The 19,436-nt window shown below is 38.7% G+C and overlaps 1 protein-coding gene across 1 annotated transcript; it reads right to left on the bottom strand.

Annotated features, from left to right (window-relative positions):
• Positions 1-7,190: 7,190 nt before the first annotated feature.
• On the bottom strand, positions 7,191-18,475 carry LOC124144425 (retinal rod rhodopsin-sensitive cGMP 3',5'-cyclic phosphodiesterase subunit delta-like). Its single transcript, XM_046513812.2, has 6 exons — positions 18,337-18,475; positions 15,699-15,761; positions 11,091-11,116; positions 10,530-10,655; positions 9,943-10,048; positions 7,191-8,687 (listed from the first exon to the last, which is right to left on the bottom strand). The coding sequence occupies exons 1-6, from the start codon at positions 18,375-18,377 to the stop codon at positions 8,606-8,608; spliced, it is 444 nt and encodes a 147-aa protein (XP_046369768.1). The 5' UTR covers positions 18,378-18,475; the 3' UTR covers positions 7,191-8,605.
• Between the last annotated feature and the right edge of the window lie 961 nt (positions 18,476-19,436).

Genomic DNA, 19,436 nt, shown 5'->3' with positions numbered 1-19,436 from the left:
TCTGCGGGTGTGCTCGAATACTGAACAGTGCACCCAGCATGATAAAAGTGTCTGCAGAACTTTCAGTTCATGGTTTTTGCTCTTGTCATTTTCAAATACCGTTTTTTAATAATTGGTTTTTGGCTTCTTTATACACAATAAAATATCAACTGTTACTAAATTTTGCGTCTGTTTTGTTTTTGACCAGAAAATTGTTTGGTGGCGTTTCTTTTGCCCGTTAGGTTAGGTAATTCCTTTACTTTGTAAGAAAGCTTTCACTTTCCTATTATCAAATTCTCGCCGTTTGTCTGATCGTATGATCTTAGTAAGAGTTGCAAGAGAATATATATTTTTTAAAGATTTAATACCAGAATCAGGGGTTTTATTGATCAATGGCTCAACCCAAAGATACACATTAATAGCTACATCAGGTATTTAAGGACATCATTGTCTGAAGCAATATTGGAGACGTGAGCCACCAGTCTGTTACGCTTGAATTTGTGCCTTAAAGGTCGCTGCAGTGAATAGGCATCATAGAAACTAACCACTTCAAAATATGATGTAAACTGATATCATACTTCCCCTCTCTTTTCACAGTGATACAGCTTAATGGGCCCGGAAAGGGGGCCTGGATGTTTTGAATTAAAATAAATATCAAACAAATAAGCTTTCCAACCGTCAGCCGGCATGGTTGCATGTGAAATGATTCATACATAGAATATACATAGATTTTATATTCATTCCCAATTTGCCATTTATATTGAGCTGAAGCTGAGTTACATTCATTCCCCAAAGTGTGTATCACCTCGTGGAATTAGAGGAATGTTTCCTTTATACAAAGTGTGTTATCAAAAGCACTCTGGATTCCTCACGCCTTCTTCCAAAGACTTGCGGCCACACATACTTTTGTTGGACACGACCGACACTTGTCATTTTTCATAATTCCTAATATTATCTACATATGGTCTCAACCTTATCTGCATTTTATGTACAAATTCCGGGGTTTTGGTTTTTGTTTTGTTTTGGGTTTTTTCGGGGGTGTTTTTTTGCTGTTGAGTTATAAAAACCATAAACTTGGTATCCCGATCCGTTGAATATACAAATGAGGTCAGCTAGCAGGAACTACTGTTGAGAGTGTGCGAAATCTGTTGTATAATGTTCCCAAAATGTAGAGAGGTTAGTTTCCCTATGTGCCAGTGCTAATGTAAATAAACCCAGTGCAGTCCCCTTGAAACATCAGGAATTGAAACACCAACAATTACATGATATTTTTTAAACAAGTTTTCTTCTAAGCTTCATGACAATGTCTGAAATTATGGTGATGAGTTGGTATGGACAAATAAGTAACTTTTATGCAGTGAAGAGGAATTGTTGCTTTAGAATCTTTAGAATCTATATCTATGTTGCATTTCATTGGTACAATTTTTGGTTTGTTGTTTTACGCCGCACTCAGCAATATGGCCGCGGTCTATAAATAATAGAGTCTGGACTAGACAATCCTGTGATTGATATCATTAGCATTGCAACAAGCGGACTATAGCAGGACACTTACCACTTTTTCTGATCAACACCCTGCCCAAGGGATGACAGGTGCTCAAATGTGCCCATGTGTGGAATCGAACCCGGGTCTTTCGCATGACAACCAAATGCATTAACCACCAGGCTACCCCAACGCCCATCCTATGTGATGTAAGTCAGTTTAGTCTTAGATATGGTATTACCACTTCACTACCAGCACAGGGATGGTGCTGACAAACCTTTAATCATAATCAGGGCCAATCTGGGATTTGAACCCACGATCATAAGTTTCTGGCACGCCAAAGGGATGCAACATGCCTAAAGAATGCACAGTGAATATTCAGATGACTGTGCTAGCTGGGCCTTCCTTGCCCTGGCTGAAAAAATAAGCACCCTGATGCTTCTAGGAGGAAATACCCTAACCCTTTGACCAATCAAGCTAATGCTGTCCTCAGTTGCTAGCCACAGCATCTTAAACAAACAAGGAAACCGGAAAAGATATCTGGTTTTGTTTATTTTGATAGTGGTGTACCCCAAGCCGAAGTTACGACCTGAAGTACGTTGTGACACATTGTGAAAGCTGGACGGATCTCAAATACATCAAACTTAAACACAGTTGACATAACACTGGCAATAGACTCCTCACTAAATAGGCAACACTATGTACAACTACAGACCTGGGCCCACTTGCACAAATCGATCTTAGTGCTACGACTATTGTAAGCCAATGTTAAAGTGTGTGAGTTATGATCATCTTAGCGCTAAGATCGCTTTGTGCACGTGGGCCCTGGACTCAGGACACACCAGACAGGCCAGCAACACTACCACACAAGTTAATCCCAGACCTTTCGGCCTTGGATTACAATGTGCTTGTGGTTGTTGCTTCACACACATACAGAACCATCGTGTTAATTGTATATCTTCTCATCTGAAGACTTGTCTTGTTTATCAGCTGGATGAGGTACGCAGTGGTTCATGTAGACCAACAAAGAAACAACATGGAATCGGTTCATATGCTGGAAAGTGACATAACGAAAGCTGGATCATCTGGAACCCACAATGTGGATAATTCCTGTTAATAATGACAAAATGGAATGATCAGACACCGACACTCAGCCCTAAGGCTCCAATAAACATCAGTTAGAATTCCCAATTTGTAACTAAACATTTATTTACCAATTCATGTTATAATCTGATTATAGTTATGACTTAAGTGATGGCTTGGTCAATTTGTAGTTCACTGATAACAGTGAGCGAGTGAGTATGGTTTCACGCCGCTTTTAGCAATATTCCAGCACTATCACGGCGGGGGACACCAGAAATGGGCTTCACACATTGTACCCATGTTGGGAATCAAACCCAGGTCTTCGGCGTGACAAGCGAACGCTTTAACCACTAGGCTACCCAACTGCCTCTTGCTGATAACAAGACCAATATATACAGAGAGACTGTAATGTGCCACATTATTGCATTAAAGTCAATGTTCAAATACTAGCGTTAAAATACCTCTGAATTTAGGAAAATAAAGTTTTAAAGAATTAAAAATTTCAACAAATTAACCATGTTTTCCCAATCTGCCCAATCGTGGGAGTAGTTTGGAATCCAAGGTATCTCCCTGTAGAAATGTATGACCATTACCATGTACCCTGGATGGGTTATCCAGTGTATCAGGATCATTCATCAGTAATGGCACCTGAACAAGTTTTCCCAGTATTGTACATTCTGCATGAAGCTTCAGACAAAAACATTTTTTCTGGAAAATTCATTAACAAACTATGTAAAGACTATGTAAAACTAATTAAGAAAAATTTCTGTTGTATTTACCACCAAAAAAGTTCCAACCATTACGATATTGATGGAATCATTACAAAATTTTGAAGTTAATTCTATCAATATGATCAAGTGAAATATTTGAAATTCTGTCCCAAAAATGTCACCTGTAAACTACACTAGACACTGACCTTGCTAGAGTCATGGCAAACAATTAATAGCAGCTAAATAACAACTGGGTGTAGCTTGGGATGTGAGTGAGTGAGTATGGTTTTACGCCGCCTTGAGCAATATTCCAGCAATATCACGGCGCGGGACACAAGAAATGAGCTTCACACATTATACCCATGTCGGGAATCGAACCCGGGTCGTCGGCGTGACGAGCGAACGCTTTAACCACTAGTCTACCCGACCACCCCATCTTGGGATGTGAAGGTTTAGAAGATTTGATAAGTTTGTTTGTTTGATAAAACATAATGCAAATGCGGAATTATTTGCATCAAAACCACAAATGCAGACATGGTAATAATGACATACTTCTTCTGAACAGTTCTAATATCAGATGCCAAGATCACAGATATTCCTATTTGCTTTAACATAGGGTTGGCATATCTGAAAAAAGTTACTCCATAAAATGACTTTCTGACTAGCACATTAGAGAAGTTGTAAATTGGCAATGCACTATCACAAGGATAAATCACCAAACTCTAGTCACATCTGATAGAGAAGTTGTAAATTGGCAATGCACTATCACAAGGATAATCACCAAACTCGAGTCACAGCTGACATCTCCAGGTATTGAAGAACACATACATACCATTACATGTACACATCAGCGACCTGGTGAGACTGTAGTCATGACGTTGCTACAATGGAATGCATACCCTCACTCATATCAAAGTTTGAGGATATCAGGGAGGTGAAAGGGTTTTCAAATTGAATATCTGTCTGGACGTTTGAAGTGTCTGAGCAAGGTGTTTCAGATATTGGCACAAACAGTTTCCAACATGCCTACTACTACTACCAGACCTCGAAAATGTGGCTAAGGGTCTAGTTCAGGATTTTGGAAAATGATACCTCCAATCTGTTTTAGGAAAAATGATATCTTTGTCTTTGTGAAACCCAAGGAATGTTGCTGGTAAACCAAAGCTGGATGTATGTGAAACGGGAAATATGCTTGACATACCTCATCGATACTCACTTGTCTGAAGAGAAAGTTTGTTGTTGAATCTGACTTTCTACATTTCTAATGCATTTTGATCACCAAAGCTGTGGACATGAGAGAAACTTACTAAAAATACTAAACAAAGCATCTCACATACATATATATATACATATGAAACTTATGGCTAATCTTTACTTATAAAGAGCTCATACGGTGTTAAGAGATTTTCTACCACAAATTTTGCAGGAAAATAATTTTAAGTGTTTCCTAATATGAGGACTGAATAAGTTCACATTTACAAAATGATAGAAATGCCATCTGAAATGCACAGAACACTAGCTATATTTCGTTAATAACACACACATTTACACCAATAATGAGAGTCATTCATCATGTTCAACACAAAATTGCCACCTAAAAGCACAAATGTAGCCCAGGGGATAAATCTATACAAAACTATTTCTTTCACAAGCATCACAGCGCATTGAAAAATAAGTACATTTGTTTCTCAATAAGTTAATGATTTTCAGAGTCTTATATACAATAAATGAGTACCACTTACAAGTTGTTTGCATGAAACAGGCAAATGGAACAATGACTTTTAAAAATTAATTGAATCAGATCCAAACATAAATGACCTTTTGTTATGAATGCTAAACCGTGAACATGAAGATAAACAGTATTGATGATAGCCAGTATTGGGCAGCATGAAAACATAAACAGTCAGAAATAGTCTAGATTGAAAACTGCCATTGTTCATATGGTCACAATATATTACATACCATAATTTGTAAACTATTTTACATAAATGCAACAACTTTAACATTGCAACGAACATTTCAAGATTTTTAAACATTTTTTTAATGGACATCGAAGTGAATATATTATTCTCACATTCTTAGATACAAACCAAAGCATACTAAAGTAAACATGATAAAGAATGGCTACTGTTGAGTTGACAGAGCGTTGTTTTGGACAATATCTGTTATTTCATGGATCAGATTGATAGAGGAATCCCCTCGTGACACAGGTCTTAAACCCTCACCACTCTGGTAAGAGTGAGTGAGTGAGTGAGTTGGGTTTAACGCCGCTTCTATCAGTATTCAAGTCATATCACGGCGTGTCAGCTTAATGTGGGAGGAAAGCCCAAAGTGATGCAGGTCTCAGACGTTTACCACTTCGGTGAAACCCATGAGCACAGGTATGGTGCTGACAAACCTAGAAACATAATCGGGGCGAACCAATCATAGGTTTCTGGCGTGCCTAAGGGACACAACCCTGCACAGCGAAGCACGGCGCCTTAGACGACTGGGCCACCCGTGCCCCCACTCTGGTAAGAGCCACAAGACCAGGATCATCAAAGAGTCATGCATGAATTCATGTCTCTATTCATATTTAATTATCTTCAATTAATTAGTAATTACATTTGAATTATTTTTTTTGGGGGGGGGGGGTTGGGTGGGGGATGGGAATATGACTACACGGTCGCAGTTACAAAAACAATGCAATGTCTTCAAGCAGATCAAACTTTGTCATTATTATATGTCATTTTCTGTGGCCATTGACCTGACTCAATGTTAGGTATTTGCTTATTGATATGTATTCATAAAATACATGCAGGAATTAAGAAAAAATACAGGCCTTATTTCAGGAAATATCACGCAAAACAATGGCAGACTACAACAGGGGAGAAACCATTGAAAGTAGTTTGATCATATTATTTTGACTCCAGAGCTTTTAGGAAAAGGCAACACAATTTGCTTATAAAGGCACATAGTAACCATGGTAATTAATGAGTGAAAAAAGACAAATATGCATAATTTATTAAAAAAAAATTAAAAAATTAAAAAAAGAAGAAAAAATACCATATAATAAATATAATCTGATATGGGCGCAAAAGGGGCAGGGGTAGTGACTAAGCGAGGGGCAATAACAGAGTCAATTACCGTATTCGACGTAATAAGCGCCCAAGGCGCTCTCAAAATTAGAAATAGGGGGCTCTTTTTAGAATATTATTTGGTGGAAAAAACAGAGTTGAAAGATAGATTTTATGGTTTATGGTGACAGCCTGAAATGTTTATATACGAGAGAGACATTTTTCCAGAATTTAATTGCCCATAATTAAGGGTGCATATAACACACGAGTGTGTATTATACGCGAATAAATAAGTGTTGTGTACATTGATCAAACGGAAGGGGTGCTAATTGGTATTGTTCACTAGCCAATATATTAGCAAATGTTTCCGTGGGCGCTTATTAGAGCGGGGCGCTTATTACGTCGAATACGGTAATCATAAATAAGGTACTGATAAAGTGTTTTTTGTAAACCATGTGCCATTAAACAAAATACATCAAATCACAAAGTGTACGAATGAAAGGGGAGACAGGATATAGGTGAAAGTTAGGCAGAGAATATGGTAGGAAAAATATATAAAAATCAAAAATAATTCAACAATCGGACAAATATGATTGACATCTCCTCTACTAAAAGTGACATTATTTAACAACATATTAAGGGACTGTGTTGAATGTTAGAGACAGAAGATGAGCTAGCAATGAGATTAAGTCAGAAGTTGAACACCTGTCCGCATGTTATATTTGTTTAAAATATCGTTGCAAACTGACGACTCATCTCTATGTGTGGGGAATCATAAATGTCGTTTTGATGACAACTTCTATAGCTTTTCTAATTCACAGAGTACAAGCATATTGTAGAAAATCCTCAAGAGATGAAGGTGATAGATGTTCGACACATTGGTAAATCAAACAGGTTGCTTTAATACGAAGAATTACAATCAAGGCGAATCTGGACACAATCCCCACGACAAGGTGGACACAGCCCCCATGACAAGGTGGACACAGTCCCCATGACAAGGTGGACACAGCCCCCATGACAAGGTGGACACTGTCCCCATGACAAGGTGGACACAGTGCCTATGACAAGGTGGACACAGTCCCCATGACAAGGTGGACACAGTCCCCATGACAAGGTGGACACAGCCCCCATGACAAGGTGGACACAGCCCCCATGACAAGGTGGACACATTCCCCTTGACCAGGTGGACACAGTCCCCATGACAAGCTGGACACAGTCCCTGACAAGGTGGACACAGTCCCCATGACAAGGTGGACACAGTCCCCATGACAAGGTGGACAGTCCCCATGACAAGGTGGACAGTCCCTGTGACAAGGTGGACACAGTCCCCATGACAAGGTGGACACAGCCCCCATGACAAGGTGGACAGTCCCCATGACAAGGTGGACAGTCCCCATGACAAGGTGGACAGTCCCTGTGACAAGGTGGACACAGCCCCCATGACAAGGTGGACACTCCCCATGACAAGGTGGACAGTCCCTGTGACAAGGTGGACACAGTCCCCATGACAAGGTGGACAGTCCCTATGACAAGGTGGACACAGTCCCTATGACAAGGTGGACACAGTCCCTAATACAAGGTGGATGGAATGTTTATAGAACATGTGCATATCACACTAAACACAATGCTAGGCACAATATCATGATGAGGTGCAGAATGTTGGAACAAAATAAAATTCCATGGGTGAGCTCTCCAAATGTTGACATGTTGCCTCAGGTATTTACCCTTTGTCGCTTATCAAGTGCTTGTAAAATTTGTACATAAATCGGTGTGGTACTGTTTGGACAAAACATACAAACTTTCGAAAACCTTCATGGCAACAAATATCACAGATCTTTCAGACAGGACATCATTCCGTAAATTTCAATTCAAGTTTCATGGAATAAGATAAACAGTGTTAAATATGCAGGAAAATTCTTTTTCCTATGTCCAAGAACAGGATAACAGAAACAGCTTAATAATCACTATATACTATAATCCATCATGTTCATGACATATTCGACAATGTAACTTATAATTTCTCATTAATTATCAACTTTCCAAGACAAATATTTGTTAAAACCATGCTTTACAAATAAAAAGAAATGTTTCCAGTCAAGCAGCATTTTCTGTTCAGGAAAAATCGGAGAAAATGAGAAAATCTCAAAATGAACAAAAAGTAGCCACTTGACGAGCACACATGTCAAGATGGCCGATCTGGACTGAGTTTCCTCCTCTTCTACACTGAGAGCTCCCCACCCCCCACCCCGAGCAGTGAATGACAGACATCTCCCCTCAGCAGCGTCGCCATGGAAATGCTAGACATAGAATATCCTCACTTTGGATGTGCTGACCATCATATCGCCGTCGAAGAAGTTGGTTTCTATGACTACATTGCCACTGCAACACAAGGAAGTAATGTTATTAATATACTCTTACATACATGACAAACTTGGGAGTTCATATTTTACGTCGTATCGGCATTATTCCAGCCATAAAACGGCTCATAGAAGTCAATGTTATTTTAAACCACAGTCACAAATATTCAAGCCATTTACTGCTGTGGCCTGCAGGTTCTACTACACCAAATCAGAATCAGTCGTTCAACAAGCAGTTTACGTTGCAAGCCTTCAAGATTGATTCATGTGGCAGCTGTGATTGGATGATTTTGTGTAAAATGTCCATACAATAATTAAAACTGACCATGTTTTTCTATACTTAATGCTGTCCTTTTTTACATTTAGGTGTGGAACTAGGGGTGGTGTGTTTAGCATCCTGAACTCGGAAAAGCTGGCTAAGCTAGTCTATTATATTTTTATTGCTGCTTTAAGGCCCGACTGTGCACACTTGTATATGTGTTAGCTTTTGAATGTTTAGTTATTTTAAAACAATTATAACATTACTAGAAGTCTATGGGAAGACATTTGGTTGTGTGTAACCTGCAAAAAACCTTGGACACTGCCAGGTCCACCACTACTTACTTCTTGTCTTAGTCAGATATTGTTTGTTTGTTTGTTTGTTGTTTAACACAGCACTCAGCAATATTCCAGCTATATGACAGCGGTCTGTAAATAATTGAGTCTGGACCAGACAATCAAGTGATTGATATCATGAGCATCGATCTACACAGTTGGGATAAGATTACAGGCATCAACCAAATCAGCGAGCCTGACCACCCAATCCTGTTAGCTGCCTCTCATGACAAGTATAGTCGCTGTAATATGATCGAGGTTGGTGTATAATTGGTGAGTTGTGCAATCTGCCGGTCAGTTCACATATGATTTTGTCAAAATTAATGTTAACATTGAAAGAAATTATGAAAAAATGATTAAAATATATTACAGATATACAATGAACATGTTTTATTCCAAGATAGTGTAACAACAGTATTAACTTGCAGGCTTCAGTACAGGATTGTTGACATGTATATCCAGTTTACTTGCTGCATATATATCATGTGGACCCTCTACACAGCAGTATTTGGGGGGGGGGGGGGGGGGGGGGGGTTGCGGTAGACTAACATTTAGTCTCTGAAATCTTATATTACACAATATCCTTCTTGACTCTAAAAATTAAAAAATTCCCTATACTGATTTCACTAGGGTTGCAGTATACACAAGAAATACAGTATGCCATGTCGAGATAAACAACTTACTTGAGTACATTAGCTGGCATCATCTGACTCTCTGGAGCCGCCTCTATAACAGACTGCCATGTGTTTGTGGAACCAGGGATGACAAAACCAAACTCAAAATACCACTCTGAAACAAAACAAACCAGGCTATCAGCTTGACCAGTGGGAGAAGTGAATGGTATTTAACTTTCCAGCTATTACCACAGCGTTATGAACCAGTCCTGTAGTGCTTGCCAAAGTGCCCAATAGTTCAGGTATCATAGTGAATGAGTTGGGTTTTATCGCCTCTCAGACGTTTACCACTTCAGTGAAACCCACGAGCACGGGTATGGCACTGACAAACCTAGAAACATAATCGGGGCAAACCGCGATTCAAACCCACAATCGTAGGTTTCTGACATGCCCAAGGGACGCAACTCTGTAAAGCGAATCACAGCGCCTTAGAAGACTGGGCCACCCGTGCCTCCTAAGGTATCAGAGGAACTAGTAGAAATTTGCCATTTTGAAGGGCTTTGCCATATGATATCATTATAAGGACTAGTGGACTAAAATTGTTTCTACCAATGTTACCACATGCAAATAGTCAAGGGAACATGGGAAACTTGTACCTTCTAAACATTTCCCTTTGAAGAGAACCCTCTGTTCAAGCCGGAATTTCTCCATGGCTTCTTGGGAAGAGAAATTTAATTCCCTTGACACAGCTCTGCATTTTAGGATTTTCTTGGGGACTCGAGCTGTAATATTAATAGGAAGACATGTTTAAAAACTGCAATGTGAACTGTTTATAGATACAGCGGCTGTCCGACAAATAAAAGAGAGTGATCTGAAGTGTTGTCATTCTACTGATCTTATCTTTGTTTCTTTATGAAACTTCAAGATGTTTAAGTCTCTCAAGGAATAATTTATTGTTCACACTTCCGAATTAAAGCTACAATTATAAATAGACCACAGCAAATCTAACCAGCAATTCTGTGCACCAGGTCAGCTTGATCAGGGTTGAGTCCAAAGCTAGTAAAATTAATAAAGGATTTTTCTGTTGATATCCTAGGGAACTACCACTTTTAGCATCAAGTAGATAACAACTTTAAAGCAGATCAAAAGTTACTTTCTAACCCAGCCTGCCACGCTTGAGGCGACATATTCTCAGACACAACAATAATGTCTCTTACCTTCATGTTCAGAATCAGGAGCAGATCTGAAAAACAATTTTACCATAGATATGAAAAGAATACTCATAAAACATGCAAACAATATCAAACTTTTAAACTTATAAAAGCACATCACGATTATCAAAAAAGAAAAAAGCACATAACTTCACACTGGATCTGCTGAATGAGTTAACATATTTTTTCTGTAATTGTATTTGTCAGATTGATGGATGGATGGATGGATGGATGGATATAATTGGGGTGTTTTGTTTGTTTTTGCCACACTCAGCAATATTCTATAACGGAACCAAGTCAGCAAGCCTGACCACCTAATCCTGTTAATCGCCCCTTACAAGACCAACAGTTGATAGCTTGAGACACCCAACCGCATGTAGATTTGTAAATTTTTTAGCAATGAAATGTCTAGATCACCTCCATTAACCAGAAACACACAAAAGCCTCAATCACTGAAACTACAGACAAAAATCAATCTGACGTTCACTGAGAAGAATAGAAGGTATTGAATGTGTGCTTCAATGACAAGCACAAAACCACACCCTTAACATGCAAAATGGAAATCAATTCCATACTTGAATACCATCATCAAGCATGATAAACATGATAAAGAGGGCTCCCTGACTGAAACCTTCAGACATAAGATATATAAAACATATTCCCCCGACCAACTTGTCACGTCGATTTGTTTGTTGGTTGTTCGGTTTATTTTATTTTTTTTATTTTATTGTTTTTAGAAAGACACACCTGTTACATAAATGGGCTTCCGCCCAGGGTAGCAGAAAGCCCATGACATAAAGCACAACTTATCAGTACATCTTACTTTGTTGTTTTTTTTATACAGAAAATAACATACTTCTCACTCACACATTCACTCTTGTTTATATATCATATTGCAGTTTAGGAAAGTACATGGTCTCAAACATTAAAATCTTAAGTACAAAACTAAAATTAAATTGAAAGCTGCTCCTCATTTTCGAAAAGTTGATGATACAGCATCCAAGCACCATAGAATTTCTGTTGATTACCTGTCTTGAAAGCAATATCTTTTTCAATGTTGTATCGTGAAAAAGCTTCCTTTTTATAAACATGATATTAAGGTTTTGTATTTTGGAATTTGCATCTATAAATATAGTATTTTGCAATTAGTAAAAGTAAATCAAACACTTTATCTGTTTTTATGTTCTCTTTAACTCCAAAAAGTATCAATTCTGCACAAAATGTCATATTATAAACATGAAAGCACTGGTCGATCCACAATGACACTTCATCCCAAAATTGTTTTATTACATCACATTCCCAAAACAAGTGAGTAATTGTTTCCTTTTCATTGTGACAGAAGGAGCACAAATCATTCTGAGCATAATTGAGTAAATACAGAAAAGTATTAGTGGTGAGAATTCTGTGGGTAATTTTGTATTGAAACCATCGCAGTTTGACATCCTGTGTTGTACTGAAAATTTTATTATAAATATTGTTCCAATTTAAGTTTTCAAATTGTAATTCCCACTTTTCCTGCCCTTTAGTTTTTACTTCTGTAGAAACCAATGAAAAATAAATATGTTTTGAACCGGACTTGGAACTACAAATAGTTTTTACCACACAGCGCTGATCCTCCACAGAATCTGTTGTAACTCTAACTAAATTTAGAGCTCCAAGGTATTGTTTAACGCTGCTAACAACACCATAAAACTCCAAATAGGATGAACAAATACCATACATATCATTAAATTCCTCATATGACAGAAACTCCTTATTGGCCTTGACCAAGTCTATAATTTGGGAGATGCCCTTCTCAAACCAGCATTTCAAGAAAAATGATTTCCTGTCAATTTTAATATTAGGGTTATAAAAAATTGGTTCAGTTAAAAAACTACTGAAAGATTCTGGCTTGATTTTCTTATCAAGCACTATAAATGACTGAAAACAACTTTTCCAAAACTCATTACTTATCAAAGATAATTTTCTTTCAAAAAACGTCACACCAAACTCACCAAGTTTACACAAATAAGGATATGTAGATTTAAATAGGTGCTTCCATTTTGGATCACCTGAGGACACAAGCCTCCTTATCCATGTGGCCTTAAGAGATGTTACATATGAAAAGATATTCACCATACCTAAGCCCCCTTGCTTAACAGGTTGACAAACTTTAATCCTCTTTACTTTGTCTCGTTTATCACTCCAAAGAAATTTAAAAAGCATAGCATTTAAAGTAACAAGAAAATCATTTGGGGGATCAGGCAGTGATAACAATAGATAATTGAGTTTTGAAATCAACAAGGATTTAATGATTGCCACCCTACCAATTGGTGTAACTATCCGTTTCATCCACCTATTCATAATCTGTTTTAACTCAAATAATTTGTCTTTAAAGTTCAACTGAACCATTTTTTTCAGATTTGTGCAAAATTTGACTCCTAGAATTCTAAACTCTTCTGGATTCCAACCAACAGGCAAATCATCTTTGAACTTTTCCTTACAACCTCTCTTCGAGCCAAGCCAGATAACTTGAGTTTTATTATAGTTAATCTTAAGACCAGATATTTTGGCAAAACAATCAAGAGAGTTAATACATGATACAAAGGAGGACTGACTACCATCAAGTAATATTTCCATATCATCAGCATACTGACTAAGAAGATACTCACTACCGTCCACCAGGATACCTTTGACATCTCTATGGTTGTTCGGTTTATTGTTTGACGCTGCACTCAGCAATATTCCAGCTATATGACAGAGGTCTGTAAATAATCGAGTCTGGACCAGACAATCCAGTGAGTAATATCATGAGCATCGATCTACGCAATTGGTGAGGTGAGGTGAAATTGGGTTTAACGTCGCGTCCAAGATTATTGCACTTACATAGCGACGTGCATGCACGTGTATGTGTGTGTGTGGCTGCTTGTACTAGTCCGGACTGATGCCGATTTATAGTGCTAGCTCACTGAGATACCATGCCGCAGTTTAACATGAATATCCCACTCACACACAGTATACTGACTCCGAGCCGACCAGTCCTTGTTTTAGCCCCTTAATGCCGAGCGCCAGACAGAGTAACAACAAGTACAATCTTTTAACGTCTTTTTGTATGACGCGGCCCGGGATCGAACCCTGGACCTTCTGCTCTCCGGGCGGACGCTCTACCACAAGACCACGGAGGCGGTCCTACGCAATTGGTGTTGATGACATGCATCAACCAAGTCAGCAAGCCCGACCATATTATCTGCAACCATTCTCACTATGTATGCACATGCAATAGTTTGCCGTGATACACATGATAAAACAGTGTTAAGTAATTCAGGTAATGCGAACACAATCTTTAACATTGTTGAAGTTGGTCATTTGGGCAACTGTTGTTACCCTTTTACTGTTCATCTAAAAATGAGAAAACCTCAGCTTACATCCTTCCTGTCTGCCTATCAGTGAGTGAGTGAGTTGGGTTTAACGCCACTTTTAACAGTATTCCAGTTATATCGCAGCATGTCAACTTAATGTGGGAAGAAAGCCTGAAGTAATGCAGTTCTTAGACGTTTACAACTTCTGTGAAACCCACGAGCACGGGTATGGTGCTGACAAACCTAGAAACATAATCAGGGCGAACCGGGATTCGAACCCACAATCATAGGTTCCTGGGTGCCTAAGGGACGCAACTCTGCACAGCAAATCGCGGCACCTTAGATGACTGGGCCACCCGTGCCCCCTCTGCCTATCAAGCCAACTAGAGCTAGTGGTGAAACAATTCAGCAAGGTCACGATTGATACGTATAATCATGCCAAATCACGTGGAAATTTCTTGACTATGAATATCTCAGAGCAGGTTCCAAAGGAAGAGCTGGCTGTAGACTCATGTTCATTGTGCTATTATAGCAGTCAACATAAAAATGTAATTGCAATATTTGACTGACAAAAATGCTGAGTTGGGGGTGGAGTAGAAGTAATTTATTTTAGCAAGTGTAATGTCTTGTATCGACGCAGACAAAGTATCGCATATTGTATTGTCGCAAGAAAACATATGAAGCACCAGTGCACCGATGTATCGTTTCACCCCTATTGCCAACGTCATTCAACATTTAGCCAGAACATGTGTATGTATGCATGTGTTTCAGTTATGCATGCTATATTTATATCACAAGAAATGTACATCCATGTAACGTATTTTCACTACAATTGAAACCCTTTGAGGTGAAATGGGGTTTAACGTCGCGTCCAAGATTATTGCACTTATATAGCGACGTGCATGTACGTGTGTGTGTTTGTGTGGCTGCTTGTACTAGTCCGGACTTATGACGATTTATAGTGCTAGCTCACTGAGATACCATGCCGCAGTTTAACATGAATATCCCACTCAGACACAGTATACTGACTCCGAGCCGACCAGTCCTTGCTTTAGCCCCTTAATGCCGAGCGCCAGACAGGGTAACAACAAGTACAATCTTTTAACGTCTTTTGGTATGACGCGGCCAGGGATCGAACCCCGGACCTTCCGCTCTCCGGGCGGACGCTCTACCACTAGACCACGGAGACGGTCTTGAAACCCTTTGAAAGGAATACAAAATGTCCAAAAAACAAAAAAACAAAAACATTTAGCCAGAACAACAACAAAGAACTTACAGGTCATCACTCGACTGCCACATGATCTTCCCGTTGTCAGCATCTCTCAAGTTCATCCAGTTGCTGATGAATGTTAAGGAACAAATAGATCTCTCATTGAACATAACCAATAACAGTGTTTATTTGTTGTAACAAAGCAGTCAGCATTATCATCCTCATCACCATGATCCCCGTGACCTGCATCTGGACCGGGAAACCAATGGCTGATATTATGAGCAATGTCCCACACCATGATGGTACGATGGCACGATGGTACGATGGCACGATGGCACGCAATCACTCTCATTCATTAGAATTGATCTTCAGCAACCCACATATGTTGTAAGAGGTGACTAACGGGATAGGGTGGTCAGGCTCACTGACTCACTGACTTTGCTGATGTATGTCATCGTATCCCAAATGCATAGATCGATGCTCATGATGTCAATCACCGGATGTCTGGTCCACACTCAATTTTTTACAGACTGACGTCAAACAGTGAGTGAGTTGGGTTTAACGCCGCTTTTAACAGTATTCCAGTTATATCACGGCATGTCAGCTAAATGTGGGAGGAAAGCCTGAAATGATGCAGGTCTCAGACGTTTACCACTTCGGTGAAACCCACAAGCACGGGTATGGTGCTGGCAAACCTAGAAACATAATCGGGGTGAACCAGGATTCGAACCCACATTCATAGGTTTCTGGCGTGACCAAGGGACGCAACACACCGAATCGCTGCACATCATAAAATAAATAGGTAAGCAGGTAAGGCATCAGACTTTTAACTCATAATTTTAATGAGTCGATGTCTAATTTTGATGTATCAGGGACAATGTACAGATTTTTTAACCACTGTACAGTAGTTATATCTCACAAGTTGATATATTCTTTTCTCTTGGCATGTGAATCACAACCTGAATCATTTCTTTATAATTTCAGAGATCAAAGATGGCATACTGTAGGGCACAAACATATATGCAAGAGAGCACAGTGAATGTTATGCTATTTGTAGCCAACCGGAAAATACTAACGAATCTACGTAATCAGGTTAAACATATATGCAAGAGAGCACAGTGAATGTTATGCTATTTGTAGCCAACCGGAAAATACTAACGAATCTACATATTCGGGTTGTTGAACAGTTTGTTATTATTCATGTGTTTTTACATCAATATAACTTATAATGTTTCATATATGTCGCGAAACATGGGTTGTTAATCAATGTACCAAGGACCTCGTATTGAAATAGATTACTGCAGTGCCAACTCCATATGCTACATGGTAATTTTAATTTTAAAAACAGAACTGTTTGCCGAATCACTATGACTCCAGAATTTTAAGAAATCTTTCATTTAAAGGGGAAGTGTACACGCAAAAATCACTTTCTTTCTTTTTCTAAACAAAACGCAATTTTAGAATTAGTTAGTATCTGTGTTTGAAAATATACGCTCATTTTTTTTCACAGTGAAAGTAGGAAGCTCACAATAGTGTTAAAATGATATGCCGTTATGAGGCCTTCGTTTTACGAGCGAAATAGGCCTGAGTTATCCCCCTTAGATTATGACGTAATTGGTGCCAATTCAACTGGGTCCCTGTCTATTCTCAACGCAAAAGATATCAAGGACCAGTTTGCGGTAAAACAACATGGTCTACGACACACTCCGGCGCAGTAGTGACTCAGCATAACACAATTCTGGCTGGCATCTGAGACGCTAGAATCACAAAACTGTACCTACACCACGTGAAGCGGCTCTAACAAAGCATGATGACGTCATAATGTTTATCAATTGGCACCAATGACGTCATATTGCAAGGGGCATAAGCCATGGTGTTTTTGTTATGGAAATAGAACACTTGGTAAATGTGAAAAATATAAATCGTTTTAGTGCAAAAAATATGTTAATTAAATATGATGTTTTTATATTTTTGTCTATGACACTTCTATGTTAACACTTTTAATGTGGAAAAAGTACAAGAAAAATTGCTTCATTTCCGTGTGAACTTGCCCTTTAAGACTTTTACAAGGAATACAAACTTAGCCCTTCTTTCCCATTTTATTCTTTATCATCTATCTATCATGTCTGTACTTGAATATTTTGTGAAACTGTAATTATCAACATGATCAATATCTTCGGACGTTACACAAAACAGTGACCTGCTGGTGACCATAATAAACAATGACAAACATGATATATTGACATGAATAGAATAGATTTCATCTTCCCTACTCTCATCACATTTCACTGCCTAAGTGTACACGCCATCGTTGCACTAAAGGCAACAGTATCTTACCTCATCTTAGCATAACATGAATATCAACCTAATTAATACGTTCAATTATGCTGTTACTGCTACAGCATGATAATGACAGACACCGTTTTCTAACACGCGATGTCACGTTAGTTCAGTCTTTGCTTGTGTATTTCACGAGTTACAACATAAAACTGTTCTTACATGCGCTTATCATTGTAGTGATAACACAGACGGAAAAGCATAATCCCACAAATTACCTGTATTTGTCACTGCTAGAAATTAATCAGGAACTGCAAAGAGCAAAACGATTGTTTATCGACCTATTTGGCCTAATTGCAGTTTCCAAACTCCTGTCAGTTTAAACTAATGAAATTGTTGATGATTAAGGAAGGTCAGTGAAGGATACAGCCTGAATCCCTTGAGAATATCTTCTGCTTTAGCTGGCATGTTGTTGGGTCTGTTATGTTGTGGTTTGCTTGGAAATCGTCGGCTATCGGTTTCCAGAGAACCAGTCAACAATCCAATATGGCGTTTTGGGAAGTTCCGATCACGTCACGAATATTCATACACATATATAATACTAACCTACGACTAATCCTTGTTTAGTTCTCAAAACGAGAACGTCTGTCGCATTCCCACAAACCGCAGTTGCGTACCCCTTGTAATTCACTCACATACAAGTATAAACGGGGAGCATCGGCGGGAACTATGATAGACGAACGTAACTTTATATATCTCTCATGTGTAAAGTTGTTTCAGACGCACGTGGATCAAAACGGCAAACTTTAGTTGCGGTTGAATAAATAGGCTCATCATACTCGAATCTCCGGTAACATCATTTTGACGGATGTCTGCTTACAGAGTATGACAGGGATACTGGGCTCTGGGGTTGCCGGTAGCGATGTTAAATGTATCACCCAGCTTAGTAATCAGCTAAAATGATAAACAAACAACACATTTTATCTGAATTTGGGAGAGGTGCAATTACATGAAATAGTGGTTCAATGAAAATTACATTACACTGTGCAATACATATCTCATGCTTTAGCTTTTTCTGATACAAAATCATACAAACATGAAGTTTTTCAACAGAGCTGAGTCTACAAAAGACGAGGTATGTTTAAGGTCCCTTTTTGGCCCAGAGATCGACATAATTTCAGAAATTATCTTCTTCTTTTTTTAAAAGTGTTATGAAAAATATGAGACACTTTCATATTAATGAGAACAATACTTTGTTTATTTCAACTTATGTAGGTTTTGAATAACAACCCTAAATGGATCGAAAAGGTTGATTTTAGAGGGGTTTTTTTCCCAGGAGCAGTTTGAAATTATTTGAAGATGCGTACGTCTTTGACCCAAGCTGAGTGAGTCTCTTAGAAGGAGTAGTTGAAAGACAGTGCAAACATTCGTAACATTCGTACAACTTCGGACACGGAGTTGCTCATATTCTCTTGAAATTGGAAAAAGGGCATTTGTCATTCATTTTTGGCATTGTTGTAACCTGAA

The sequence above is a fragment of the Haliotis rufescens genome, unplaced genomic scaffold (assembly GCF_023055435.1).
Source record: "Haliotis rufescens isolate VD_foot unplaced genomic scaffold, xgHalRufe1.0.p SCAF_29, whole genome shotgun sequence".
In the NCBI taxonomy this organism is placed as follows: Eukaryota; Metazoa; Mollusca; class Gastropoda; order Lepetellida; family Haliotidae; genus Haliotis; species Haliotis rufescens.
The sequence above is the reverse complement of the archived record's forward strand: the minus strand, read 5'-3'. Positions and strand labels throughout refer to the sequence as shown.

Excerpts from the sequence above, each read along its gene's own strand:
- LOC124144425 (XM_046513812.2), bottom strand. The coding sequence starts at position 18,377 with ATGCCAGCTAAAGCAGAAGATATTCTCAAGGGATTCAGGCT. Across the intron at positions 11,117-15,698 it reads TGGCAGTCGAGTGATGACCT|ATCTGCTCCTGATTCTGAAC; the intron begins GTAAGTTCTTTG and ends ATTGTTTTTCAG. Across the intron at positions 10,049-10,529 it reads CAAAGGGAAATGTTTAGAAG|AGTGGTATTTTGAGTTTGGT; the intron begins GTACAAGTTTCC and ends GTTTTGTTTCAG.